Raw genomic sequence first — 15,415 nt, 5'->3', positions numbered from 1 at the left:
ATCTGATAAATTATAATTAATAGAATACTATTAATAGAATTAATAGAAACTTTAGGTTTTAGATTTCTAGTCATTAGATTTTTTCTCCCTAGGGGGTTCTTACAGCTCATTGTCACTGAAGGACAAAAGTTTATGACGAGAAAATAGTGCCCGTAGACTGCCTTTGCACTAATAAATGCTCCATGAATCATGACTTTGGTTGTTTACGTGCCTGAAATAAAAAAAATAATTCCTTGATTTCTTTCGAACGGATAATTATCTATTTTAACTCGTTTATAGCCTACAACGTTCTCGACAATCCATACTTGCAATATTTGACCATGAAATTTTCTAGCCTTTCTCATTACGTTTGAATTTTAATATCTCGATGCCTATGGCAAAGTTTTTGTTTGTGTACTATTACTGTATGCAACTATTTCCACAATTTAATGAAATATAACTTAGTATATGCAATCATAAAGCACATATATTTAGATACAAGGTAAAATTTGCTAATATTTCATTTATCAGTGAGCAGTATTTTATTGTTAGTTAAGTATTTTCTGCTTAACATCATCGTGACAAATTTAACGCTCCAGTTCTTTTTTTATCAGTGTTAATTGTATGAAGTTTGTTACATTTAAATTCGAAAAAATAAATACCAGTGAACTTTTAGCAATATAATGTCTCAGCAGTGATATATTTATCATTTACGGAGGTAACACTGTTTTTAGCTTTTCGGGAGGCTTAATTCTGTTATCTTTTGTTATTCATGATTGTTACAGCTACAGATTAGTTTCAATACCTTTTTTTAAATTAAATAAATAATTGTAATGAAATATTTTCTCAATTGATGAAATCTATAAGCGGATCAGTTTAATTCGTGATAAAGTAACAAAAATGGGATGTGTTTTTGAACTAAGTACGTGATCTGGGCCATTTTCTTCACACAGAATTCATGAAAATAATAGGCACTAAAACCTGAAATGTTCAGTAAAAAGTTGCACGCTGACATTAAAAAATCAACTTTGAAATTACAAGATCCTAAAAAGGATAGTGCGACTAGATTTAAACATTTACGAATTATCTTGGGTAAGTAAGAAACCCATATTTACTAGACTAGAATAGGATTGCATTAAAATATAAGGTCTGAACCAATGGAGTTTCTAAAAAGGTTTATCTAAGACTAAGAAAGAATCTATTTTAAAGGCTATATTCCTGTCTTTGATAAATAAAAACTTTATTAGTCTTTAAAGAGGAAAATTTGGTGTTATGGTTGTGACAGTGAATCTGGGGAGATCTCAGATCTGTATTTGTTGAGTTTTATTTGATAGAGAATGTTTGAGTAAATTCTGTGCTCTTGCCTGCCCATGACAGTTCTTTGCTGGTTTAACGTGAAGCCTGCCCGAAAAAAGCAGTGCTTCTAATAGGCTTTAAGCCAATGTCTCTATGCATATTTTGTACCAAGCAAATGGTAAAAAATAGTCGTAAAGTGATAATGCACTTACTGCAGAACTGGCAGTAAAAGTGTTAGCTACCATCTCCAAACTAGAGAATGGTGAAGAGTACGGATGTGGCGCATTTAACTTACTTCTTAGCAAGCTGCTTTCACAATACATACTTGCTTGAAGCAGTGCATCTGGTATTAAATTAGATCCAGGGAACATCTGACCAAAAAGCTCATGTATTGCGACTCAGGGGTGTTTGTTATGTGGCAGTCACTGGTTCGAGCATCTTTCCCAGTCAAATTTAATTAAACTTTGGGTCTGGCGAGGGCTCGTGGGCAAAATTTGGAGCAAGGGATTTCCTTCTCCGCAGAACCGAACTTGGCACCATAAAAGTCTTCGTACTTGCACATGCAGTGTTGGTTTTTCTCTGCCTGATAAAACCTATCTGGCTATTCTCTGCCAAGCCCAAACGATCTGCGGTTTACAGTGGCTGGTCAGGATGTCAGGATAGCCACCCCTGTCTTGTTTGTACAATATCCTCGTAAACTTAGGCGAGGGGCTAATTAAGAACTCTTCGTCTGCCTCTGGCCTGGAGTTTCCACTTCCGTTCCTGCGACTTGCTGCACACCCATTCTTTGATCGCTGTACTTGCGAGGAATCAGCTATTTCACCCAATGGCTCCGAAGGAACCCTCCGGGTCGAAGTAATATGCCGCTTCCTGGGCATCAGGATTGGCAAAACTTTATTTTGCTTACCAATTCTCGTTAGCGTTTTCAATCAGCTTTGAGCATATTTCATAGTATTTGCCAGGCTTTAAGGCTTCCTGATTCTCAAAATATATGGCCACTCCGGAATTGATAACTAGCATATTTTGATCGTGGTAGCATAGAAAATGTAACTAGTTCTGCCTAAACAACTATTGAGCTAGTCACCTAGGGTTACTGAGATATCAAATCTTCATTGAAAATACATACCACTCTCACTTCTTCCTTTGCCTTTGAACCGACAGTGTACTCTCAAGAGTTGCCTGAGGACAGGCCCTAAATCACTAAGAGAACGTTGTTTTTGTCCTGGTTCGTAATTAAAGGAAAAGATTGTTTGGCATGGGCCAAAGACATTTTTTTAAAAACTTGTTTTAGGTACAAAAAATACAAAACAGAAACATCTTTTTAGTTGATATTTTAACTCCTTTAATACAAAATAAGTTCTCTTATTCCAGAACATGTGGATCTCGAAGAGGCGAAAACATTGTTCGAGTCAAACTACAGTCATATCTATTTCGTACTCTACGAATGCTTTATAACGGCCGAAACTAATTTAAGACAGAAGGGTAAGTGTTTTTTTGAGGGATAACGATAAATTTTTAAGCAGTGTTCAGTGAGCTAATATTATATTAAGTTAAACATACAAATGTTATAAGGAAATGTCAAAATAGTTAAAGGGCATGGTCCTCCAATTAGAGAGAGGGTGATTTCTCTTGGTAGGTTTGATTTTATCCAGTCTTGTGCCTTACAAACTAGGATGGGACACAAGGGACCTTACACTGGTTAGTCAAGGCGAGAGAAGATTGATAAACGAAACTAGATAAGTCATCTTCAGTTATTTACAAAATACTCACCCTTACTAGTTAGATAAAGTTGTTATGGGTACACTTATGATTTTAAAGTCGATATGTATTGGAGATATTGGATATTGAGATCTGACAGAAAGAAATAAGTACAATAGAAAATTTAAATCTTTAGCCGTGAGGCGAATACAGCTTCACATGATTTTATTTATTTTATTTAATAATGATTTTTTGTTAAAATAATTATTTTTAGTCATTTGTTGAATGAAAAAATTATTGTATCAATGATTTTTAAATCCAGTCGGCCTATTTGTAAACACGCTCGATTCATTAGACACGAAGGGTTGAGTGGTTTACAAATGTCTAAAAAAAATTAATTAAAAAATAAAACAAAAACTAATAAGTGTGCGTTGCCCAAAAAGATAAACGTAAACTGCTGTAACCAAGCGCGCCTAAAGATGTCTTGACCAACCAGAGTGAGTCTAACCTTAGCTGTACCTTTTATTTTTCGTTTACACTTAGTATTGTGTTGAATGAAACGATGTGAGGGTGATATGAGCGTGGAAAGTAAGACAGGTCTAAGTTAGAGCCAGTTCTTGTAGACCTCAGCACTTCTTACGTCAGCCGAAGAAGCAGTTTCTTGCACTGCAGCACTAAAAAACTTTAGGGCGAGCTAAGCGTGTTTGAATCCAACAATAATCCTGAAGCAACCGTCATGCATCTTAGAAGCATTCTTCATCGAATTAGACCATCCGATTTGAAATCTGTAAAATTCTAAGTGATTTTCTTTACATCAAACGAGTTATTCCTTAAATATAAAAGTGAATTTATTTGGATATAATCCGTAAATATGAATTTATATTGGTTTTAGTGTCTGTAAAAATATTATATTAAGGATTCAAATTGGCGAGGAATCGGTCCAAATAAAAACAACTACTCCTCTGTTTGCCAACGTTTCCTATCCACTAATATATTGCCTTCTCAGAGCGTGGATTTACGGGTTGGTTGAGCATGCTCCGGCATCTTACACCGTCGCTCCAATTTCGTCTGAAAAATATCCCACTTTGGTTAGAGAACTTCTTCAAGTAGACAGTGCAAGACCCAGACCTGGTACCTTTTGATTACTTCTCCATTCTCTCCTGTCCCTCTTTTGTTTATTAACAAAAAATCTACGTAGAATAGGAATACGTCTGGAATAGGTTTTTTTTTTTTTGGAGTTTGGACTATTATGCATAATAGTAGATCGCGATCAAAGTTAGTTTAGGAGATGGAATTATTCGCTCACGGTTGGGTTCAAGGTTATAAAAAATGAAAAACTATGTTTCCACCATTAAGATGGATGGGTGACTAAACAAATAGATTTGGAACTGTAAATTGAAGAACTGGAGCTCAGAGTTTGTTTACTCCCTACTGATTGATGTATGTAAGAATATATGCATGTAAGAAAGGTATAGTAATGTTTATTTCACTAGATGCCTCTATAAATGTGGTTGTAAAGGCTGATTGAGTTAATAGACATTACCGTAATTTCACTTTATTAATAATGAAATTAAAGTAGAAACTTTATGTTTACAGAATTACCGTTTCATTTAGGTAAGTCAGGTTGTAAAGTTATTTGTTAGAATCGTAAGCATGCATTAGATGTAAAGTTTGAAGTTCGACTGATTTCTATCCATGCCTCCAGCTTTGCCTTAGTATCGCCCTTGTTTTCTGCAATGCACCTTCTGTACTGAGGGTAGTCTTTCAAGTTCCTTCTACTTGCCTCAGTAGTACTGTTCAATTTACTTTTTCTGTATTGAAGTATATTTACCTCGTCCCTAGTTCTCAATCTACTGTATTGAGGTGTTTTTACAAATTCTTAATGTTGACCTTAGTACTGCTACTGGGTCTACAACTTACCTCAATTTTGTTGTCCATTTTCTCTACAAAGCACTATTCTGTACTGAGGGCAGCTACTACTTTCCTCAGTATTGTTCCTGTAGCGGTCTCTAGGTTTCTACAAGGAATCTACTGTACCAGGTTTAGCTACAGAGTCATATTGTTGTTTCTATAACTACCTCTTCGGTACTGAGTGTTTGCTAAACGTCTCAGTAGTGTCCATAGTTATGGCCAATTTACTTTTTCTGTATTGAAGGTATCTACAACTTCCCTAGGTACTGTCCTTGGATCTCTACAATTTATGTATACATGTACTGAATGTTACCTACAAATTTTCACAGTATTCCCTAATTCTCTTCAAGGTACGTTTACTAATGGTCTTAGTGATGCTAAGTTGGAATAACACCTTGGTAGTTTCTGCTTTGCGTTTTTGAACAATTTTGCTTGTTATTTTTTGTGTGCAATTCATTTTAGAAATTGTGCAGGTTCTTAAATGAGTTGTTGCCAATTTTTTTTTTAATTTTTTTTTTTACAGTGCACAAGGCTCATCGAGAAGAATTAGAAGCTGTACTATTTGTTTTGGACAAACTATTAACACTATTACCTGAATTAATCTCGAAAAGATGGCAATCACATAGCCTAACTAGGCTTATTACAAAATTATTACATCCTGGTAATTCGCATAAATTAAGGCGTGAGGCAATTAGGTATGTTAAGTCTGACGGTATTATTTTTTTAAAGGTATATGTCTACCGGAAAAGTTGTTTGGGGTTCTTAAAGAGGCTTCTAAGGATTAAGCTTGGTAGAAGCTGGGCTATGAGTTTTGTAAATTAGACTAATAGGTAATTCTCCTTCTTTTATAAGGGAATCCCAAGAGAATTGGGTTAAAATACTTTTGTCTTGGAAAAAAGCTTGGTTTTAATCTTGTCTTACCTAGGCTTATTCAGAATAATAGGCGAGGCTAATACCTTATGTAAATAATAACATTTTTATTTGTTTCTAGATATTTCTTATTATGGTACCAGATATTAGGCGACAGTTGTACAGAAGAAATCCATGCTATGTTCGCTACTCTTATCCCTGGATTTCTGAGTCCATTCCCGGATCATCCTGGCCTTACAATGCACAATTCTATGGCATCTACATTTTTTAATGATTCACATCATGGTAAAGTGTAACCTGTACATTTTTTATAAGCTTTACTCCTTCTCCCGAAAGTATCCCAGTTAAAAGTTATCCCTTACGAGTCCTTTCTTGCTTGCGTGAAATACTCTTGAAAAGTATATTATATCCTGTAAGAGTTACTCGATTAACTTGTCAAAAATCATTGTGTTTAGGCAAAAATTGTCTGCATTAATTCCTTTTATTTTCAGGTCCATTGTCAGCCATAGAGATATTGCCCATTTATCCGCCCCAGAGTGGGGATAAATATCCTGAAGATGGTACCAAATTTTTTATGGATGCCCTAATGGAGTATATAGTTACTCAGGTACTGTTTTTTTTTCTTTTTTTTCAATTTCTTTTTTATTTGTTGTATTTTTTTAATACCTAGGTCAGTTAAACCCGATTTTATTACTGGGTAATTGTGATGCTGACTTTTGAACTATAAGTAATCATATTCTGGTATCTGTATTATAACGAATTCTGTAGTCTAGAGCAGTATGTGTACACTAACCAAAACCTACTAACTAATGGATTTTTATCGACTTTACATCGATTTTTTCTGAGTTAAATTTGGAATTTTGTTTGCAGGTATCCCGTGTGGAATGGAAGGATAAGCTGTACAAACAACATAAATGCTTCACTTTCCTTTTTGAGCGTTTCAAGCAATTTTATCTTCCGCACATCTTTCCAACATTCTCCAGCAAGACAAACCTTTTTACACCCTACTTAGGTTGGTATTCTGGTAAATAATTTCAAAAACATAGGTCTGTGGCAGACGTTCCCATTATTTTTGAATGTTATTGAAGATTAACTTGTTTCTGTTGCCCATTATCAAAATTGATAAGAGCTGAACGCTTCTTCGGGCGAGCAGAGTTATTGAGTGAGTTACTGAAACTTGTAAGTATATTATTGAAAGGAAAAACAAATAATTTAATTAGTCGAGACAGGCTTTCTATTTATTAATGTATTTAAATTGGCATAGTAAAAATTAAAACTGTCCGGTAGGATTATTACTAATTATAACTGTAAATCTTCGACAGATTTTGATAATTTGGCAATAAGAAATGGTTTGAGCTTCTATAACGTTAAAGTGCCATCCTGCTTATACAGCTACTAAAGGGGAGTATTGCAATCGTGACTTTTTGCAGTTCAATTTTTTTGCTATTTTAGGAAGAAAAACTGTAATCGCACTTAACTTCTCTTTCATTCCTTAAGAGGAAGTAATGTAATCAAATTTATCTTTCCGCTCTTAGAGGAAAAAGCTGTAATCGCAATTGTCTTTCTGTTATTCCTCTTCATGTAGTTAAATAATTACTCATCATTTCCCACCGACTTGTTACCACTCCCCTATATCTTTTAGCAGTTCAATTACATTCTACATCTTCTTCCCATTAACTTTTTACTTTTCTCTCTGGCTGCAAACTTGGTACCCCTCTGCCAAAACTTTTAGTAGTTTCATTTCATTCTAGTTTTCTTCTTACTAACTTGGTACCACGTAACATTTCTCACAATCTAAATCTTCTTTCCACAACTTGGTATCGCTCCCCCATAACTTTGCTTTCAGTCTGCAACTTTTTCCGCAAACTTGGTAGTTTTAGTAGTTTCATATGGTTGAAATTAAGAGCTGATGTATCAGTAAAATGTTGGGTACTTGCTGATTTGTATACCTTTTGGCGTTTAATTAACTTTTTAAACTTATTACTATATTATTTCCAATATTATGATATTCATTTATCATTTCCAGAAATACCATCACTGAGAACTAAATCGCTAAACGATAGTAAACAATCTGAGATCATGACAAACTGTAAAGTGGCTGTTATTAAATGGGTAGCGAATTTCACGCATCTGACCAAAGCTCATCCCGTCCCTCAGATTGGACATTCAGCTAGGTGAGTTGGTAAAAACCACAAATATTTGATTAAACCAAAGGTGCAATTTTATTATACCTAATTCTGTTCTTGGTTGATCCCAGTGTAACACCAAGTGAAAGCGAAGGTGAAAGATCTCCAGGATCAGAACTACGCAGAGTATCTGTTGGACAGGCCGGATGTGACAGTGCTGTGACTGCTCCTTTTAATCCACCCTACGATATTCATCTCTGGTGAGCTATTTTACAACTAATACCTACCACCTGTGTATCTTTTTCTAACACTCCAAACCCTCGAAGGACTAGTCTTCTTCTACAATCTTTAACCTCCTTCTCTATTCATTGCTTCTAAGCACCCAGCACTTACCTGCAATGTTGGCTAGCCACATGGTCTTCCTCTTAGGCGACGACTACCGTCTAGATGACCTTCTTAAGTTCGCTTGAGATCGCTTTCATTAGCCATCCTTTGTGCATAGCTTAATTAATTGAATCGGTTTTTGTTTTTATGTAGGCCATAAGTTCCGACTCCGAAAATCTTGTAAGTTTATTATTTGTCTGACCTGTCATTCGTCTGTCATTGGAGCTAAATTCCTTCTTAACTTTTTCTTTTAAACCGCTTCTTCTTACTTGTATGTTAGTAATTGACCTATTGTAGGTTCTTTATACTCTGACGTTATTTTTTATTTACGATATTGTCCTTGACTTTAACAGAGAAGTTGACACAAAGAGGGCCTGTTACCTCGTTCATTCGAGTTTTGTTTCTTTGGAGAATAATGCTTCTAAGTTGGTTCTAAGTTCGTTTCAGTCAAAACGAGGAAATAACTCGCTAAAATTACTGAACTCCCGTGATCATTATTCTTTCTGCTTCACTTCATCACATTTGTTTTTTCGAGACCGAGTTTCTCAGTTTCCTCCACGAACTTCCTTAATGCGATCTCCTAGTTGTCACTGACCTTGCTATAAAAAAATATCACCGCTTATGCATTGTACTCTATCAGTTTGCCATAAATTGACTTATTTGGGTTAAATTTAATAGCTCTTTTTTCTCTTTTAAGATACCTCTTAAATAAAACCATTGACAGATAGTCCCCTTGCCTTTTACGAATGATCTTGCTAAGTCCTCGGTCTTGGAAACGTATCCTGCAACTTGAACCTGATAAACACATTTTTAAATATACTTAGTTTACCCAGCACTCGGAAATCAATGGTTCAAAACGTTTTTGAAGAAACAAAATGTAAGGGAAAGGAATGGTATGATGAGAAGTGCAAAGAGATATTTTTAGAAAAAATTTAGCACATTTGAATTTTTTATAAAAGCCTCCTATTTACCCCCTATATAATATTAAGGGTAAGTAGAACTTGTGTTTTTTAGACCTTTATTCATTAACAATGTACAGCTGTATTACTACATAATATTGAGTCATGTAAAATGATTATTTAAATGTAGGTCCATCTTTTCAAAATTTTAACACCAGTTATGTTTCTTTTTTTTCCAGCGAAGATCCCAACATGACAGCGTTTCAAATAGTACGAGATGTTTTATATTGGAGCCGCGAAAATGTTAACTTTATACATGAAATTTATCGCCAAGCGTTCTTATTGAATTTCACGCACTCGCCAGCAATTAGGCGAGCAATTTCTGTCTACAAAGATTGGATACAAATGACTGTAAGTAATACGTTGGGTTTTATAAAATAATTGCTTGTTTTATTTTATTCGATAGAAGTTCAGTGTGCATTAACACTTTCTACGAAATCGATATTTAAAAACACTATACAATTTATCTCAAGCCTATAGACAGTTCTAAATAATATATCAAACTTGAAGTAGTAAGCAGTGAATAACTGGCGAAGCTTCTCTGACCTATTGAAATCCAAATACAGAATGTCCCTGCTCAGCTTAGTGCCCGTTTTTTATTTTATATTTTTAGTGTATTTGATAGAATGTAAGCCACCTTCTCTTTAATATTCGAAGGTATTACTTCAAGGCCAAAAAATAAAAGAAGTATGATTGATTATTTCAGTCTAAAAACGGTTATTTTGTTTATATACCTCGTACTTTGCTTTAGCTTTAGTAGCATTGTGGTTTTTTCGGTACCTTATATCATCATGACCTTACTAAATGTGAGTTCCTTACGGCTAGCTGGCCTCCGGCAGTCAAGTGGCCGGATTAGATTAGATTCTTCATGGATTAGCGAAAAAGCGTACGCCCCCACCGACACTCTGTTGTGGTCCAGCTGTCAGATTGCTCGGGATGATGTCTTAATAATTGATTTATTTCACTCCAGGTTATCGAGCTTCCACCGTTCATGTTGGAACCGGTAGATCCCCAAAGGAATTCCGGCCCGTCTTCTTGTGAATTACAAAATACTGAGGTTCGTTCTGAAACTTATTTCAAGTGCAAGAATTACCTAACATTTTTGCAAAAATTTATGGTTTTTTTTCCAGGGATTAGAAGAAAATATAAAATTATCCCGTTTAAGAAATGATTATTATTTAGCAGTCATCAATAAAGAGAATATGCTGGTACGAGCTGGATTACAGGTAAATATTTATCTTAAGGTTCGACGTTAACCTGCAGATACCTAAAGTTTGAACCAGTAAGGGTTCGAGGAACATTTTTTTCTAAATTAATATTGATTTAAATCTGCACCAACTACTTTCTTTTAACGCGGAACGTAAATTGAACTGTCTGGTCATGCGGAGTTTTTTCGCTAAATACAGTATCGGTTTTCCTTAAATTTAGTATGTAGTATGTACACATAGTGTGGGTAATCAGTTACATTTTTCCCAGAATGTATTGCAAGTGTTCATAACGGATGCAGCGAATGTATTCCTGCTTGAGGTGAACTCTGAAATGCCTAAGTTACTTGAGGATCAAGTGGACATTTGTAAAAGAGTGCTGAACATTTACAGATATATGGTCATGCATACGCTAATGGAAGCCAAGACTTGGTAAGTACATCTTAGTTAGGTATTTTTGTGGTATGCTGCTTTAAGTCTTAGCTAAGCCAAAATATTAGAGCCCCAGCTAAGGTACTACTTTGTCAGTTCGCAAGTGTACATTTGGTTCCTTTAGCCCACTTTTACCAGTGCACTTCTCAGATTTGAAACTCGAACTCAATCTGTCAGTTCGAAATTGTCATGGAAATTCAAGTTCTGGGTTAGAGCATTTGTATCATCTATCATTTCTGTTTCAGGGAACAATTGCTTATTGTCTTACTGCATATCACATCCTTGATATTGTCGCCAAATCCTCCAAAGAAGAAAGAAGAAACTCTGGGAGGTCGTTTGTCTCCTGCAATATTCCAGGTATTGGCCTGAGTCCAGAATTATACCATTTTACTAAATGAATTTTGTACTAGTTTATTTTTTTCAGACACTAATCGTCACATGGATTAAAGCCAACCTGAATGTAGTTATATCTCGAGATCTGTGGGATCAATTTTTTCAAGTACTGAGCTCGTTAACTCAATGGGAGGAACTAATCAAGGAATGGGCGGTAAGCGAGCTTTCACTAGCAAACTAACTTAAACGGGAGAATAGCACCTGCTTTGAGGTTTATTTTATCCTTATTGTAGAAAACTATTGAGACACTGACCAGAGTACTTGGCCGACATGTCTATGGTGTCGATTTAACTGATCTACCGCTGGACAGGCTTAGCGAGCAAAAGGCTAAAAGGCAGCGTCGTGGCCTCACCAGAGCCACTAATATTGACAAGGTAGATCTGAGGCAAACAGCTGACAGTGATCCACCCACTACAGTGTCAACTTCTTTGACAAGTAAGGAGGGCTTAGATTTGTCTTTCGCTGGCAGCTTTATCTTGCCTTACTAGTGTACTCCTTACTTCTGCACTGAGTCAGAGAGTATGTTTTTTTAGATAACAACCCAGTGATGGAAAAGGAGGTTAACAGTTGCTCGCGGTTGCGTCGCAGTGCCAGCGAGACTAACCTGCTGTGGCGTCGCAAGAAAGTCAATGGCGAGGCTCTGGCTCAGTTGAATGGAGCTGCTGATATTTCAGGTAGAAGGCACTCATTTAAGGTGCATTTAAGAGAATTATTAATTTGTGAAGTCCGAGAGATATAATTAACTAGAAGTGGAGTTTTCCTCAGGAATAACTGGGTATTTAATTCTGTATTTTTTAAAAAAATAACACACATTTACAAATTGTTCTATGTACAACACTACACTTTAAGTAGTCTCGTTAGAGTGGATTTGGTTTATAGCCTTTCTCATTACAATCTGCAAGTCTCCCATGTAACAAAAAAGTAATTATCTTTAAGTTTAAGTGATTGCTATTATCGGATAATTAGTAGTAATTTTATAACTTCTTTTGGCTCATCCTAAATGCAGTAAACAAAAACTTGAAAATATACTTTCAAGTTTTACATAAATCCAACCTTTTCTTTTCTTTTATTTGTTTTTTAATTTTATTAAGTTTCAAATCATTCTTAAGTCCTAACTAAAATACTATGTCTATGGTCATAAAAAACTTTTACAGCTCTTTAAAAATTACTGCAAAATCAAAAAGGTCGTTCTGTACAGAAAGCTGTTCTGGTAAACCGATAAGAATTTTGGCAACTTATTTTACACTCTTAGATTATTAATAGTAAATTTTTTCTTTATTACTAGGCGACTTCCTGTGTAAAATAATTAAATTATAAACGTCACAAAAATTTAGAAGAAAGTCTTCTTTCTATTTAAAATTCTCTGTTGATTGCTTATTCAATTTAAGTTAAAAATTCCTAAAAACCATTCCTCGGCTTTTTAATTACCTGAACGTTACTATCTCGTAATAAAATAATCCTTTCCAATCGAAGTCAGTTAATAGTTTCCTAATTTCAATCAAATCCTCTTCCTACCCCCTCCATCATAAAATAGGAGGGGAATCCCAACCCAAAATGTTTTACTTCTTACATTGTAACTGATTAGAACTTTAATCTTAATGTAGTATTTAAAATACACTTCCTTATCAAATAAAATTATTTTAATGCCAAATAACAGCATTCCATATTCCGTCCAAATTTAGTGGCTCTGTACCAATCCCTACTATTTAAAAAAATGTGCAATAGAATTATTCTTAGGTAGAGAAATATCATTATTTTTGACAAAAATGGAAAACTTTTGCCTATTCGATTTTATTATTTTTTTTTATTCAAAATTTTGACTAAATATACCTCACAATGGATCAGTTGCACCTGGTAGAACTACTAATTATACTGGAATTTTAGGTGGCTCAGCGGAAGTGGATGAGTTGGACGTTAGCCACCTAAGCAGCCAAGACAACCCATCTTTGTCACTGAATAGAAGGTGGAGATCTTTGGAGGAGTCCTTTACTGGTAAGTTTATTTGTAAATGTAAGTACTTGTGTAGAGTGTGCAAAAATGTTTGTGTTATGCATTTTTTTCAGTAACCTCTTCTCCACCTTTTTTTTTTGTGCAGGCCACTGTCATTACTACGATTCTGAGTGTGCCACGAGATCCCCATCGCCGGCGCCTTCTAGTGGTGTTGAGAGCAACTCCTTCAAGGACTCGCCTATCCAGATTGACGTGCTGAGCACGGAGAGCAGTACTCTGGGTAAGTTTGCTACACTATGTATCGAATATATATCTATATTTAATTGGTGAAGAGCGAGTACTCTATAGACTGCTTTTGACATATTTTCAGATTCGACCGGGCAGGACGGGAAGTCTGTAATGGGCGGCGGATCGATACGTGGCTGGCTACCGGACGTGGCGGCCATCTTGTGGTTGAGGATGTTAGGCGCTCTGGGCGACGTCAACAAAATTCAAGATCCAGCACTGCATGCTCATGTCTTCCAATTCCTTAATGAATTATTTGAGACATTGTCCAAGGTAAGCTATGAAAACTGGAGTGGCTTTATTTTAAACTGGCTCACAAGGTTCAAGTAACTCACTAAATAGTAAGACCTTTCTGATACCTTTTAAGGAAACGCACCAAAATGCCGTTTTCTTCGCGTTGAAAAACTACTGACCAACTGTCTCAATAAGTTCGATCAGTAAATTAACTTCTTACTGTTATGCCACTATTTTGGGGTAACCTGTTGCTGTACGACTTTAGATTACGCAATTTTTCTTTTATCGATATTTGCATTAAAATGGATCCAATGATTTTTCGTTAACTTCGGATCGTATTTTCTAATTAAATCCTATGACCTATATTTTGGTTTCTAGGAATCCGCGCCTGGGAACATTGAGTTTTTGGAAGTTCTTAGGGAACTGCAATGTAGCAATCTTCGAAAGTCTCTCTCCAGTATCATGTTGGTTTCATCAAGTGTATTGGTAGAAGTAACTTGAAAAGTTGTAAAAAAAATTGACGGCATTGGTAAAATGCTTATAATTATGACTACCAAAAAATACGAGTATCTTGACTTTTGAAAATATAGTAAGAGCGGTAGTGCTGGATAATTTCCCATTACAAATGAAATAAGTATCATTCCGTGTTTTCTGCTTGAATTTGCGCCCCATCCTGTATAAAGTACAATTGCAGCTATACAATTCTAAAATATTATACATACACTAAACATACAGAACGTCTAAAACATTACTAGGTTTCATTAAGTTTTATTTCATTATTTTTACAAAGTGTTTACGATTCATTAACATTTTGAATACATACGCACCATGTAGTCTCCCTCACTTAGTCAGCAAATGTAGTGCGAGACGGGAACGTAAGTGAAGTCAAAATCTTTACGCCAAAGTGATGATGGTTGACGAAAGTCCGAAACGGGTCAAAGGTACAAGAAATATGCGTGATACGACGGATATCAGTAATATAACCGGTTTCAATTAATTCTTAATTCCGTATTTGTGTAAATTTGTCAATTAGATTATCAATTAGACTGCAGTAAGAGAAAGTAATTTGAGTTCATACTATACTTTTTTTAAGTATATAGTTATTGTTCTTGAAAACGGCTTCTTTAAAATTTGCCTACTTTAAGGCTCACATATAGGCCTATCACTTTTCAGTTTGAATATCTTTCTGTTTTCAGATACGCTTAAATCAAGGAATACCAGGTGACAACCAAAGCACTCCCCAGCCACCAGAATTGGTACCACCAATAACCATTGTAGCTCCATGGTGCTTCAATGTAGGTGCTTACATATATATCTTATAAACTTAATTTTTAATTAATTTACTTATTTTTTTTTAAACTTCATGGAGTCAGGTAGTGCATTAAAAGTGCTATGCGCTTTTTTGTGCAGGCATTATCTTTACCGGATGCATATCATCGAGGGAAGCTTCTAGCTTATCGTCTACTTTGTAATATCACTATAACCACGCACGATGTACCATTGCATTCTAAACATCTATCCTTGTTTTATTCAACCTTGCACAACGGACTGCAGTCTACAGATCAGGTAAGCAATTTTAAACGTAAGTTTCAGTTTATTCGAAGAAGGCTACAGTAAGATTACAGTTCGAACACTTAGGTTTAGCCCCCAGGTAACCTCAAAGCTTACTGTTGAATCATCAATTACTGCATTA

At 35.4% G+C, this 15,415-nt stretch overlaps 1 protein-coding gene across 2 annotated transcripts in view; it reads left to right on the top strand.

Moving 5' to 3' along the window:
* The first annotated feature begins 820 nt into the window (after window positions 1-820).
* LOC141459262 (probable Rho GTPase-activating protein CG5521) overlaps window positions 821-15,415 on the top strand; it is a 30,889-nt gene continuing 16,294 nt past the window's right edge. The window contains exons 1-22 of one of the 2 annotated variants that reach the window (XM_074138111.1): window positions 821-1,071; window positions 2,647-2,757; window positions 4,570-4,587; window positions 5,408-5,579; window positions 5,876-6,039; window positions 6,246-6,361; window positions 6,625-6,766; window positions 7,781-7,928; window positions 8,012-8,140; window positions 9,403-9,574; window positions 10,194-10,280; window positions 10,354-10,449; window positions 10,700-10,860; window positions 11,106-11,217; window positions 11,285-11,407; window positions 11,487-11,688; window positions 11,787-11,927; window positions 13,138-13,245; window positions 13,349-13,483; window positions 13,574-13,761; window positions 14,919-15,017; window positions 15,133-15,288. In XM_074138111.1, coding sequence (XP_073994212.1) covers window positions 966-1,071; window positions 2,647-2,757; window positions 4,570-4,587; window positions 5,408-5,579; window positions 5,876-6,039; window positions 6,246-6,361; window positions 6,625-6,766; window positions 7,781-7,928; window positions 8,012-8,140; window positions 9,403-9,574; window positions 10,194-10,280; window positions 10,354-10,449; window positions 10,700-10,860; window positions 11,106-11,217; window positions 11,285-11,407; window positions 11,487-11,688; window positions 11,787-11,927; window positions 13,138-13,245; window positions 13,349-13,483; window positions 13,574-13,761; window positions 14,919-15,017; window positions 15,133-15,288 — 2,886 coding nt within the window. In that variant the 5' untranslated portion in view covers window positions 821-965. The remainder of the gene's footprint in view (window positions 1,072-2,646; window positions 2,758-4,569; window positions 4,588-5,407; window positions 5,580-5,875; window positions 6,040-6,245; window positions 6,362-6,624; window positions 6,767-7,780; window positions 7,929-8,011; window positions 8,141-9,402; window positions 9,575-10,193; window positions 10,281-10,353; window positions 10,450-10,699; window positions 10,861-11,105; window positions 11,218-11,284; window positions 11,408-11,486; window positions 11,689-11,786; window positions 11,928-13,137; window positions 13,246-13,348; window positions 13,484-13,573; window positions 13,762-14,918; window positions 15,018-15,132; window positions 15,289-15,415) is intronic. The other variant, XM_074138112.1, reaches the window with a different exon arrangement.

The sequence above is a fragment of the Rhodnius prolixus genome, unplaced genomic scaffold (assembly GCF_049639745.1).
Source record: "Rhodnius prolixus isolate KJV_2025 unplaced genomic scaffold, Rpr scaffold_11, whole genome shotgun sequence".
Classification (NCBI taxonomy): Eukaryota; Metazoa; Arthropoda; class Insecta; order Hemiptera; family Reduviidae; genus Rhodnius; species Rhodnius prolixus.
This window is presented reverse-complemented; position numbering and strand designations above follow the sequence as displayed.